The sequence below is a fragment of the Phalaenopsis equestris genome, unplaced genomic scaffold, assembly GCF_001263595.1.
Source record: "Phalaenopsis equestris unplaced genomic scaffold, ASM126359v1 Scaffold000006, whole genome shotgun sequence".
Lineage (NCBI taxonomy): Eukaryota > Viridiplantae > Streptophyta > Magnoliopsida > Asparagales > Orchidaceae > Phalaenopsis > Phalaenopsis equestris.
The window spans coordinates 630796-645513 of record NW_018164448.1 but is presented as its reverse complement, the minus strand read 5'-3'; the positions used below and the strand labels follow the sequence as shown (position 1 = coordinate 645513).

Sequence of the window (14718 nt, the reverse complement as noted above, 5' to 3'; positions counted from 1 at the left end):
ATTAGATTGAAATGATGTTTTAATATAAATAATAATTTTTAAATCTTGCTCAAACCCTTATCGTCTTATGACTACGTGATTAGGGCTGTTAAAATGACTCTTTGTTCGTGAATAACTCGTATTCGGCTCGTTAAGCAAACGAGTCGAACATGAACACACCTTTTGAGCTTAAAATATAAACGAGTCGAACACGAGCTAAACATGACTCGCTCGTGTTCGGTTCGTTTACACCCCAACCACAAATAGCACCTACAAAGCAATCACCACACTAGCACCTACACACTGCCACACATAGGACCCAACCATCACACCATCAACACACTGACAACATCACTCCATTATACATAGCACCTACAAACCACTAACACCACACATAGCAGCTGCACACCACCACCACACCAACACACATAACACCTACACGTCACTCTCATGTACGCACACCACCAACACCACACATAGCACCTACATACCATCACCACACCTAGGGGTGTAAACGAACCGAACACGAACGAACGGAACTTGTGTTCGTGTTCGGTTCGTTTGAAATTTAGTTTGTTTGAAATAAGCTCGTGTTCGAAATTGCTCGTTAAGTCACTGTTCGTGTTCGTTTCTTAATAAACGAACCGAACACGAGCTATTCGCGAACGACGAACTAGTTTGACATCCCTAATATTAATATATAAAATAATATTATATATTAATTATATCTTATATTATATAAATATACAAAATCTATATTAGTATATTACTACTATAGTATATTAATATATTATTATTATTATTTTATTAATAATTTATAAAATTTAATTTTTTAAAATATCATAATTTCTTATATATAATTATTTTAAATTATTTTATATTTCGAACAATAACGATTCAAACACGAACGAACGCATCACTGTTCATGTTTGGTTCGTTTAACTAACCGAACGAAAAAAATTTGTTCACGTTCGTCTCGTTTACTTATCGAACGAATCAAACACAAATTCATTGATGAACCGAACACGAACTGTTCGCGAATAACGAGCTTTTTTGACAACCCTAACTACACCAACACACATAACACCTACGCAACACTCTCATCTACACACACTTCTGCCACCACCACACAAACACATCACCACACATAGCATCAAACCACACCACCACCACTCCCATATACATAGCACCTACACACCACCAACACCACACATAACACCTACATATAGGGGTGTCAAAACTTGATCCGACACGCTAGCACGACTGGAACTTGGCTAAAAAATTTTCGAGTCTATTTCGGGTATGAGAATTCGACCTATTTATTATTCAGGTTGAGTTCGGGTTAAATCAAAAACCCAAATATGACCCAAATAAGCACGAAAGTTTGGGTCGGGGTCGAGGTCAGGTTTGGGTTAGTGGGTCAAGCTCGAGTTCAGATCTTAGTTTTCGACCCGTTTATTATTCACGTGTGGTTTGGGTTGACCTATTCAGGTCGGGTCATTTTCGGGTCGGACATGAACCCGACCCGTTGACCCGAATTGCACCCCTTCCTACACCAACACACCACCACACCACCACCACACCACCACACCACCACACATAACATCTACACCACTCCCATGTACAGACACCATCACACCAACACACCAACACACCAACACACTATCAGCACAAGCTTTCATGAGCATCTTTGATACATTCTAACACATTCACATCATTTCCACAAAATTCCAAAGCCTCTCATGGCCCTGAGAGCACTTAATGCATTCCACACCTCCATTCCAACTAGTGAAATATTGCCCCATTTCTTCCAAAAACATCTACAAAACACCATTGAAGAATTCTTCATAGCCTTAAGCCCAATTCAATGCCTCTACTTCATCAATTTCTCAAAGTCGAAATCATATAATTTTTTTGGTTTTGCATCAAAACCTTCTAATCGAGAAAAAGGCCAACCCACCCAAACCAACCAAAACTAAAAATGGATTATATAGAGTGACTGTAAACCAAAAAACATTCACATCCTCCAAAATCCATAGATGCCACAAAATCCAATTCTAGCCATTCCAGAGTTCACAAATCTTAAATTCTTTTATTCCAGGGGCTACTAATAGAAAAAACAAGCCACAAAAGACTGTAAAATCATAAATCGAGTAGAGCAAATGACAAAAACAACAAGAAAATTGTAAAAATAAATGTAGAGTAAAGCTACAAAATGCATTGAGAAAGCCACACATTCCAAATCAACAATAAATTGTAAAAATAAATGATAGAGGATATTGTGGGAGAGGGAGGGAAGAGCACTTCTTACGGCATAGGCTGGAGAGAGGAGATGACCTTAGGGCAGAGACGCGAGAGAGGCAGGAGAGACGCAAGAAAGGTAGAGAAGCGAGAGGGGCAAAGACACAAAGGAAGAAGCTAGGGCAGAGACACAGGGGCAGGGAGGGGAAAAAAGAGATAAGAAATGCGGATTGTGCGGTGTTACCAGCGGCCCGCATTTACAGGCGGGGTCACCAGCGGCCCGCATTTACAGGCACGTCTTCAACGATGCTGCCGCACCTCTATTTCCAAATGAGCGAAATTACGGTTTGAAGCCTCACCATACTCTAAACGCAGTGCCAAGCGGATCCTTATTGCGTGTAACATAAGTCTACAAATTATTGGGAGGGCTTAGCTTCGACTCAGTTGACCACGAGACAAACTACGCAGTAGGCGCTGGTCTAACAGATTTTTCCTCAGCTCTCATGATTTAAAGCAACAAAATATTTTGTTTTCTAGTGTTCTCACTTAAGATCAGGTCATGGAATATGTTTAGCTTGAACTTATAGGATCGTATGAATTGCTGAGAGCTATAACCGTTCCAGTTTAACGTTCTGTTATTGAAAATAACAAGCTCAATCTATGAAATTTGTCAACGAACTTGTGATTAAAATGCACTTTTTGATAAGTGCCATTGTGGAAATACCTTCAACCATCGTGAGATTAAAAGACTTTTTAATTAGACATGCCTCGTTTATTATCGAATGCTTCTGAGAAATCTTTTGCTGCCCTAACTATAGTCTTCTCATGCAACATGCTGTACACAACATTCTTCATTAGTGACAGATGTACAACTCTTAACTCATATTTTTCTAGGAGATCTTAGTCTTCTAATCTCATTGTTGCTTCTTTCACTCTGTGAGATATAGATGTACCTTGGAGTCCATTGAACCAGTTGATCCTCCCCTTCTCTTTTTAATACGCTTTATTCCATTTTTATCAGAGATTCCAATGCTATTTGAGCTTTGATACTAGCTATCAAGGGAAAGTCATTGCCGATGAACAATGATGCACATGTGTACAAGAAAAAGAAAAATAATCTGCAAAAATAATAAAAAACAGACTAGTTTGCACAATTCTATGAGATACACTTATGTCTACGACCACATATAAAGATATATATACACCATTCTATGCAAATATGTATGATAAAAATATGAGATCATGTAAATGTTTTTCTCACTAGAATTCATTTCTCTTACCAACTCTTTTAACCTTAGGATGGATGCTCTTTCTTTTGATTATGCTTATCAGAGACCGAATAACCTGTTTCCTTCTATGTTTGAGCACATCATCAATCTCCAACCATCATGACCATCTTCAATTTCTTCTTTGAAGTCCTTTGCTTTCCAATTATCACCTCTAACATTTCAATGGTCGTCACCAAAACATCTATTGGAGAAATCTTTCTATATGACACTAGCCAAGATAATTGCCTAGCATCCAGTCAGTCTATCAGCCAAATCTTTGACATCTATTTCTACACTTGGTTGAATGATGGATAAGAATGGGTTCTTTATTTCAAATCTATGCAGCCATCTATATTATATAATGCTTAGAGGTGGTATGAAACAAACTTGTAGAGGCTAAGTAGATGTTATTAGATAGTAGATAACATATTGTTTAAGTTAGGATTCCTGGGAATACATGAAAAATACATGAAATAAATCCAAGAAGCGGGTTTTTTTTTAATTGAGGTTTGCAGTTAATTATCACCACATCTCATTTTTTTTGCTTTTGTTTGATTGTTGTATTAGCCAAAGACTAGAAGAACTGCAATCATATATTGTTTGTGTTTTAGCATAATAAAGCGTAATTCTTCTAGATGTAATTTTTTTCTCCATGCATTGTAGCATTGAAAGAAGTCTATGTTTGAAACAAGGAAAATAATTCAACTTATTTTATAAACAAGGCAACTAAACCTAGGCTTTTGCTAGATTTGAATTTTTATTATCAATCATCTAAGCTAACCAAACATGCATTTATTAAAAATATGATATTATATATCTTATGAGACTAAATGAAATATCTCTTAAAATAACTGATAGAATTTATTTAATTTTGTCTAAATGAGTAAGTTGATTTGTTTATAAAATGTTAAACGATGATAAAAACAATGAATTTGATGGCTTTTATTCTTTTTATTGATGGAATTCTCTAAAAAGTGTGTAAAACATCACAATCATTATTTTTCAAGAAGAGAAGTTGGAATGCTTGTTTGCAAAAAAAGTTACATTTTTTTTTCTCTTTGGTACACATTTTAAACCATGAATTTCATGGATTGCATGAAGTAGTAGACCAAAATATCAACTAAGGAAATAACTTCCTCCCCCATGACGACCCCTTTCAATTGAGCGTAAGACATAATGGAGGCAGTTAGGACTCATTTGATTGAATCTACCTCCAACACTTAATCTAGAATTTCATTCTGTATAATTGAATGAATTATAAACTCAAGCATTTATATAACCTAAACCAAAACAAGCAATACAATGTAAACTCACAAAAATATAAAAATTTCACAATTCAATTCAAATTCTTGACTACCACTCAAATTTTCATCAGCCGCTGCTTTTTTTTTTAAAGTGGAAATGGCCATGGATGCTATAATGTATTTGTTTTATGAATAGTGAAATTAAAATGAACATTGAACATTTTGTTAATTAAAATATTAATTATATAAAATTGGGGATGAATGTTTTAGGTCCATTCAATTTTATACATTTTGTTTGTTACCTGAATTTTTGGGTTTAACAATAAGGACCTTGGAATCTATTGCCAAAAGTTTTTGGTTCGAGCTCGAACGCCATGATAAATCCAAAAAAATTGTGATGCTATGATGAGTTTATAAATGAATTAATGTGATGGTTCAAGTTTATCAGAACTTTAATTTAGAGATGTACCTTTTTACACTTGTTATATTTTTCTCGTTTTATGCGCACATGTTTCTCTATTAACTGCTCCGCTATGTCAACCTTGAGTTTTGTTTGTGCAGGTTTGCGTCTTCTATTTGGTTCTCAGAGCTCTTGATGTTATCGGTCTGTTCTCATGATCTCTTTTTCATATTTCTTGCCATAGGCTTTTATATTATAATGCGGTATGATTTGGTTCTCGATTTTGCTTTTAATATCATTTCATTTGGGCGCAATATAATTGTTCTTGATGATTTTGCCAAGTGTATTATGCTTCAACATTTTTGGATCACAACATATTGTTAATTATGCAGCTTTTAGTCAAAGTTACAATCTTATAACATGATAATGCATATTGGTCGCCAAATATCACATCTTTGGTCCTTGTATATGAAGCCATGGTATAGAATATGGATGGGTCTTGCTGTCCAATGCTTTTAGGCTGCTTCACTCACAAATAACATGAGAGGCTGAAGGATAAATTAATGTTTTTTAATAGATGAAGCTTGGCATACATTCTTGTTATTCATGCCTTCACAATTTCAATTTTTTGTTTTCTTTTTTTTTCAGTGGAGCTTCTTGAACTTAGCCACATAATTGAAACATTTTTTTTCCGTTTCTCCTTAAGATTTATAATTATTGTATTTCATAGCCATAACTCAACCATTTTTCAGATATCTGTTGCCAAAAATTAAGGTGTACTCATAGAAGAAAAAATTAACCATGAATTTGCGATGGCCATGGTGCATGCATGTTAATCAGGAAGAACGGAAATTAGATAGCTAAATTAGGAGTTTTCTAAAATTAGAAGCTTCCGTATTTCTAACATCTTTATTCTGATTTATTTCCCTATTAGCTGAATATTTAGATTAGGAATATGTATTATTAAGTTACCTAAAATAGATTATATGCACTTTATTTTGTACCTAAAATAGATTGTAAGATTGTTATTTAATGGAATGAAAGCAAAGAGAAAAGGCAATCGAGCCTATTCAACATTCAGCCTATTTTTCTCAAAATTTTGACATGATATCAAAGCCAGATTTTTGCCTTAACCACCAATAATTGTTGGAGTACTGTCAAGACTCCCTTCCCATCGGCCTTCTTGCAGGACGGGAAGGGAGGAACTATTTCATTGCTTGATTCTCGTTCGTTCGTCTGGTGGTCGTCTCATGATTTTTTCAGATCTCCTTCGCTAGCCATCATTGCTTCTACCACTTCTGCTTCGTCGACTTCTTCGTGTTAATGAGATGACCGGAAGGTTTAGGAACATCGATGATGTTACCATCAAGGTCCATCATCTTAGCGATATTCTTCGTGTAATTTTGTCCGCCAAGTTCTACGATACGATGCTCCCAGTGGACACGCTCTCGAAGAGGTTTGTTGATCTCGTCACGGAGGAGATGCTCAACGAGGCCCTCAGTCTGGATCTCAGCTGCCTTGACACCAATCACTCGGAGAATTTCACCGCGCCATCGGTCGGCATCGGCGAGATTGCTACACTCCGAGGTAAGGTATGGACAATGCTCCTTGGTCTTGCGCTTCTCCTCGTTCTTCATCGCAATGAAGCGATTGAGCATCGACTGTGCCTTCTCCTCATTGATAGCCACCTTGGCTTGCGCTTCTCTCTGCTTCCTCGCCTCCTATCACTTCATTCTGGTTTGCTTCATCCTCCTGCGTTGGCTTCGGCTGCTTCGTTCCGGTCTGCTTTGTCCCAATTGCTTCGACACTGTTGGACTTTGACACTCTTGATCTTCGACACTCTCAGGCTTCAGCCTCTTGGGCTTGGACACTTTTGGGCTTCGTCACTTTTGGGCTTCGACACTTTTGGGCTTTGACATTTTTAGGCTCCGACATTCTCGGGCTTCGACACTCTCAGGCTTCGGCCTTTCGGACTTTGACATTTTTTGACTTCGACACTTTTGGGCTTCGACATTTTTAGGCTTCAACACTCTCAAGCTTCGGTCGTCTTGGGCTTCAGCACTCTCAGGCTTCGGCCTTTCGAACTTCGGTATTTTTAGGCTTCGGCATTTTTAGGCTTCGACACTCTCTGGCTTCGTCACTCTTGGGCTTCGGCTTTTTCAAGTTTCGACACTCTGAGACTTCGACACTAACGACTTGAGGATTTTTTGTCCCGGCAGTGTTATCGGTTTCTTGTTAGCAAATTGATGATTCCTGATCAGTCAACATCAATTTAAGGGGGAATGTCAATCAGGAAGAACAGAAATCAGACAGCTAAATTAGGAGTTTTCTATAATTAAAAACTTCCTTATTTCTAACATCTTTATACTGATTTATTTCCCTTTTAATTGAATATTTAGATTAGGAATATGTATTATTAAGTTACCTAAAATAGATTATATGCACTTTATTTTGTACCTAAAATAGATTGTAAGATTGTTATTTATTGTAAGATTGTTATTAGATTGTTATTTAATGGAATGAAAACAAAGAGAAAAGGCAATCGAGACTATTCAGAATTCAGCCTATTTTTCTTAAAATTTTGACAATACAAACTGATACATCAGAATTATTTCTGAAATTTGATATAGCTGTGTTGCTGAAATAGCCAGAAAAAAGTTCAATAGCATGATAAATGATTTTAGGTTCTTGAAAACACTTGCGATTGAGTGCAGGGGATGATTAGAAGAATCACAAGAAAGTGGGGGGCTTAGTTCATTTATTTGATTGCTACGTAATACTCTTTAATTTAACTTATAAACTTAAAATGACACATATAGACAACTTAATTATCTATTAAATATCACCCAATCCAAACCACCTTCTGTGTTTATTTTGACCGCCATTCTTCAATGAACAATACTAAAGGGTAAAATCATTTATAATGAAGCCAATGCTTCTAAACCCTGGTGGAGTATTGGTCACAAAAATAATGTATTAAAAGAATTAAGGATGGGGTTAGAAGCACCAAATTCCATCTAACATACTTGAGAAAGATAATATCTAAAAATATAATCAATGAAATTGGAATAATCCAGATGAATGGATTAGTGTTATATCAGACATTAAAACATTAATTATCAACTGTTTTGGAGCCTTTGTCAAGTACAAAACTTCATAATTTATTAGGATTGATTGGAATACCATTTCGTCGATACTAAAATGTCAACTTTATACTTAATGTTAATCCAAATGAAGAAGAGATAAGGAAAAAACTGGTCTTTGATCAAATTATGTTACCGGTCTTGATGGATTCACTGTTTTATTTTATCAGACCTGTTGGAGCTTTGTTAAGGATGACATTCTGAAGGGTGCAAGGGATTTTTTTATTGGTACATGCATTCCTAAATTCTTTTTCTCCACATCCATTGCTATCATTCCTATTAAATGATAGCTCTAAAAATGGACGTGTTTTAGAACCATGAACTTTTGCACATTTTTAACTAGACCAACACCAAACTTCTAGCAGGTAACCTTATTTCTGTTCTTCACATAATTATTATTTTTTAATCAAAGTGGTTTCATCTAAGGTAGATCAATTACTGCTGATATCTTGGCTCAAGAGTTTATGCAGTACTAATCAAAAGTTTCATAATGGAAATGCTTTTCTTGAATTGGATATTCTTAGGCTCGTGATATCTTGCGATGGGAATTCCTTTATTTAAATTTGGTTTTAATGAGTTAATAATCGACTATTTTGCAATCATTGGTCACTTTTTAGTCAACACAAAAGTTGAGGTGTAACCTTTTCATCAATATGCCTAATCCATATTACGTTCCTCTTCAAGCCAAGAATGCATAATTGATAATGGATGAGAAAGTCCAAACACAAAAATCAACTTTCATTAATAGGAAAAAGAGGGTTACAACGCACATAAACTGAAAATAACTTCACCAAAACACAAACAATACAAATAGACACCTCGAGAGTGTATCCCATGGGCGGTGGAGGTTGGTGGGAAGGTGGGTAGGGGACGACTGGCTGCTAGGACAAGTGGAGGGGGAAGACCTGAACAACAAGTTCTTGCGGCAAAAACGGGGTCGACGGCGCAGGGGGAAGCAGTTTGGGATAGCCGATAATTAAGGGAAGTGGAGGAGACGAAGTAGGGAAGATAAAAGTGGAGATACAATCACCACCTCTAGGAGACAGCCGGAGCACCACCACCTTCTCGGATACAGCCCTAGAACAGGGAAAATGATTTCACACAGGAAATCTAAAATCAACTCACAACAAAAACTAAACCCTAAAACACCAATTTAAATACTCTCACAGAGGAAAACAAAAAAAGAAAAAGCTCCCATAAGGAAATCACAAAAAAGGAAGGAGGGGAAAGGGATGGCCGGCAATGCCGCCCTTCCTAATATGTTGCTCGATTGGTGTTACGCAAAAAATGAAGGAGAGAGGTGCAAGTGGTTGCTCGCCTTACCAAAACCCACACCCCAGGCCGCTCGGCCTAGGTTCATCCTGGATCGGTCGAGCTGGTCCACCTCTCCTGCTCGTGTGGGAGTCTTCCTCGCCCGCTCTCCGCTCGCGCGGGAGCTCTCCACACCTGTGTTATTCTCCTACGGTTGGGGGAGCTTCAACCTCACCTGCGTTATTCTCCTAGGGTTGGGGGAGCTTCGAACTCATTCATGGAAGCTTCTGTCGGCACATGGACGACGAGGGAACTACTGTAATTTTTTGGGACGGACGAATTGCCAATTATAGTCCTAGTAGGTCGATTCAATAGGCGTTGTCATTCCAAAGTACATTCTGGTAGAATAGGTATCTGTCCACCTTTGGCGCGCTTCAAGCGGGAACTGTAGGTAGACGGGTATTTTCACAAAACATGTATCGAGCCATCTCAGTTGTAACCAACTTCTTCCACTCCTTATAGTCGGTTGAGTGCATCTGATGAACTAGTATGTAAGGAGAAGTCAAGTCTGGGGTGAAATCTGTGGCAGGCTACGCCACTCTCCCTAGCTCCCACTCTGGAGAGATCTCTTCTCCACTGATAGGATCTGGATTCCACTGCAAAATTCTCGTGTTTGTCAAGCTCCTTGGGCCCATTACTAAGCTGAGGTTCATCTCTTCTGTCTGGATATCTAGCGATGGGTACCATGCGAAACAGGAAATAACCTTTAAATAACTCCATGTGATAATCTTGATAGGACACATATTGACTCCTCTTTGGACACGTTGGATCTCCACCCATATGGATAACTCATGAAGAGGTCTATCCCTCTTAAAAAGTTGTATCTCTCTTATCCATGGTGGCACTGTATATGGTTTCAACTCCTCAAACTCGCAATCCTTTTGGAATGCCAAGCTCAACCCTGATGTAGCTCCTCTCAACGCATGTGAAACGGTATCTTGAGGTATCATAGTTTCATACTTTGCTTGAATTCTCATTACATCGAGATCACTATCTTTCAGAATGACTACTGTTACCTCAATTGGAATTTTTATCTCGGGGTCCATTGGAGTTGGTTGTGTCTCTTCCTTGGTTGAAAAATTAGAATCCTCTTTGAAGTCTGTATCTTCTTTCTGGTCACCGTTCATCTCTTCAACTGGAAGCTGGTCTGTGATGTTTTTACTCAACTTTTCGATGACGCCCTGGTCGATGAAGTAGATCACTCCTTTGGTTGTGCATACTGCGTCCACATGTCCGAATCCGTGACATTTGTAGCACTTTCTGGTTGTGAATTGCAAATTGATTTTGCTGGATAGTAGCAAGGGGGGTCGCTTGGTGCTGCAGTCTTTTCATTTCAGAAGTTAGCGTCTGCAACTTTTGGCAATAGGGAGTTGATAGGAACTGGCTCTATGCTTCTTGCTTTATCTTCATATCTTCTCGTTCCCTCTTTCAACCTTTCTAATCATGGTAGAGGGCAACCTCCCATTGAATTTTATCCTCAATGTCTGCAAACCTTCGCTGAAGTTGGCGGATCTCTCGCTGTATCTCTTTCTGGGAAGGTTTAGGCATGTATCTCATTAGTGGCATGGCTATGGTGTAGATTTGAGAGGTGCGAGAGAGCTAAAAAATTTAATTTAGAGTTGTTGAGTTTAAAAATCAACAAGAAGAATTTAGGGTTAGGTCAAGGGTTTTGGCTATGGTTGGGAATATGAAAGAACACAATTTTTGTGGGGGTGGTTTTGGTGGTGGCAGATGCTTGGTAACCCTAGGTTGGGACTAAGGTTAGGCTAGCTTTGATACCAAATAATATCGGAGGAGAAAAACCAAACCACAAAAAACTTTTATTAATAGGAAAAGAGGGTCACAACACACATAAATTGGAAATAACACAACCAAAACACAAACGAACACGTCGAGTGTGTATCCCAAGGGCGGTGGAGGTTGGTTGGAAGGTGGTGTAGTAGCTGGGAACAATTGTACAACAGTTGGGACGACTGATCGCTAGGACAAGCGGTGGGGAAAGAGCTGGACAACAAGTTATTGCTACAGAAACGACAGCTCAAGGGGAAGAGGTTGGGGATAGCCGATGACCAAGGAAAGTGGAGGAGATGAAGTTGGGAAGATGAAAGGGGAGATGCAATCACCACCTTAGAGTAGGATATAGCTAGAGCACCACCACCTTCTCGGATACAACCCTAGAACAAGGAAAAGGATTCCACACAGGAAATCTGAAATCAACTCACAACAAAAACTAAATCCTAAATCTAGAAAACACCAATTTAAAATCTTCTCACGACAAACGCCACCCTTCTAGTCGCCTCTTACCCTTCTCTGTTGCCATTGTCTTGTTATTCTCGCCTTCACTACTTTTTGCTACCCTCCCCTTTCTATTTCATGTAGCCATCAATTCTCCCAGCTGATCCCTACCATCTTTTGTCGTTGCCCTCATGCTATCCAGCTGCTCCGTATTTACCGTCGCCCCTGGAATGCAGCCCAAAACCCCTTTGCTTTTATTGTTTCTGCCCACCAACATCCTTACCATTACTCCAACCACTTACCGCCCTTCCAACCCCCATAACCAATCACTATCACCCCTGAATACCCCCCTCTTAGTATGAGTTTGTGTTTTGTGCTGTTGCTATTCATATATTTTTTTGCGTGATAGTAAGTTTTTATTTGAATTCGACAATAATATTTATTTTTTCTATTTTTGTTTGGTTAATTCTGGTATCAGGTAAAACTTCAGAGGAAACACTATGGTATTTTCTTATTTTATTTTTACTTGATGACTTGGTTTTGTATGATTGGAGTGAGATGCGGTGGAGGGATGAGTAAGGGATGGAATTGGGCTGTGGAGCAGGAAAAAAGAATGGGATGTTTGACAGGGAGTAGTGGGTGTTGGGTGGCTCACTATGATTGACGTGTTGAATGATTAAACCTTACTTATGAAGTTGTAAATTGATAATATATGTATATATTTATCACACATGCCATTAATAATTTAATGTATATATTTTTTTTTATTTCTAATCCTATCATTCAAATTATGTCCCTTAATTTTAAAATATTTTAAATTCAAGTGCCTTGGTTTAAGTGTTGATTATTCGTGGATGTATGACACCTAGATAAAATTGGCGTTTCGAATTTGTTCGCACACTTCGTTTTGCGATGAGAGGTTCTTAGGGCAAATTTTGTCATCGGTCGAGTTGCTTTGGCTCCAATTTACGCGACATTGCCTTGGCATTTGTCATTTTTATTATGCTCGAACAAGTTGACTCCAAAATGTCCATTTATAGTTAAATTCAATTGAGAAATGCTCCATCTTACAAATAGGAGGCATTTGAATCCAATTTCAATTGACGTCGTTATATTTTCGAACTGATCTCATTCATTATCATATTTATTTGAGCTTGACGTGGCATCTTATTTTGTTGGATCACGCTAATTATATTGAGGTCAACAATTATTAACCTCCAATCAATTCATTGGCTAGCTCTATGGTGTCTGCCTCTACGTTTGACTGAACGAATGAGAAGAACGAGTGCTGCCTTTCAAAACTATGCAACCATCTCATATAATACTTGCAGCTGATATGTAACAAACTTATAGGTTTTAAATAGATAATATTAGGTGGCAGGTGGCATGCTTATAAAGGTTTGGACTTTGTGATCAAGGTTGATGAGAAAATTATCTCCAAATCATAGCATGTTTCTCATCTTGTCAAATAAAAGTCATCCTAAACTTTTTGTAAAGCAAAACTATTGTCCCCTTGCAAGAAAGACAGGGAAGAGAGGAAGAAAATGAAAAATAATAATGTTGTTTCTATTGTGGAAAAAATTGGTTCAACGATTAATTAAGCAAAATATATTACACTGGATAAAAATAAGGTAAGTATGTCATAAATAATATTAAAATCTGAATATCGTTATGTTTAATTAGTGAATTTTAATATTAGAAAAATAGTATAATTGATAGTCATATTTGTTAATTAGTTTAGTTAATGAAAATAAATGATTCTATATTTAAAATCTTTTTAAAATATAGTAATATTGGATTCCATGATTAAATATGAATGATAGTGGATTTTTTTCCTCAATATTTTTGCTATGGATCTTACCAAACAACATTATAAATTTTCTTACATTCATTTACACAACTTTCTTTTTTATTGCTTTTCATCAGATTCAGGGTTTGTTTAGTATGGTTTTCCACATCATTCATGCCCCAAGCAGAAGCACTCACTGGCAGTTGGCTTCACTTTTTGTGTGTAAAGAATGAAAGCCATGCTCCTCAGCCATGTCTGCCTTGGCATGTCTTGCGAAGCTTTGTGGTATGGTAGAAAGATAGAGCTCTACTGGCATACCGAAAAAAATTCTCAGGCTTTGTTTGGTTAAGCAAAGCTAGGACATGGGCTGGTGGGGAATGGGGGCTGGGGGTTGTGGGGTGGACTGAATCGACTGTATCCAGACACACCCGGTTCAACCAAGAGTTGATCCGGCCTACCCATAGTATGGGGTTAGGGTTGCTGCCCAAAAGGGGGGCTTTCCCCCTTAACTATCTACTACTATATATATTTCATGCTCTCTGTTTAGGGTTTCAGTTTCTTTTGATTTTAGTTTTCTCGCAGTCCGTGTTGCTCCCATACTAGAGCTCTATCCGAGGGCAAGTGGTGCTTCGACTGTATCTTACTCCGAGGTGGTGACTACCTCCATATATTCCTGCACTTACCCTGTCTTCCTGCTCTCTGCCCTTCCACTGATCTACCCAAACTGCCAGTCCCTATCCCGCTCGCTTACTGCTGCTGCAGATCTCATCAACACCTCCTGCTGTTGCTGTCGATCCCATCAGCGCCCCCTGCTATTGCTGTCGATCCCGTCAGCGCCCCCGGCTGTTCCTACATCTTTCCTGTATTGCTACGGCCATCTCCTCCATCACCTTCTGTTTTTGCCACCAACCCTACAACCTACTCTGCTGCTGCTACAACCCCCTCCAGGACTCTGTGTTGCTACGGCAAGCCCTCCAACATTCCCTGCTGCTACTGCACCCCCCAACTAACCATCTCATCTTACGGACAGCCGGCGTTCACCACTCTAGCCCTCCCCCTAGGGGTTCGGTTGTGCTTTGTGCTATTTTATCCTTGTTTTAAGAATCTT

General features: G+C 38.3%; 1 protein-coding gene across 1 annotated transcript in view; it reads left to right on the top strand.

The window, feature by feature from the left end:
• LOC110018227 (squalene synthase-like) overlaps positions 1–14718 on the top strand; it is an 83386-nt gene that overhangs the window by 14962 nt on the left and 53706 nt on the right. Inside the window, exon 2 of the mRNA XM_020715489.1 lies at positions 5294–5336. Coding sequence (XP_020571148.1) covers positions 5294–5336 — 43 coding nt within the window. The remainder of the gene's footprint in view (positions 1–5293; positions 5337–14718) is intronic.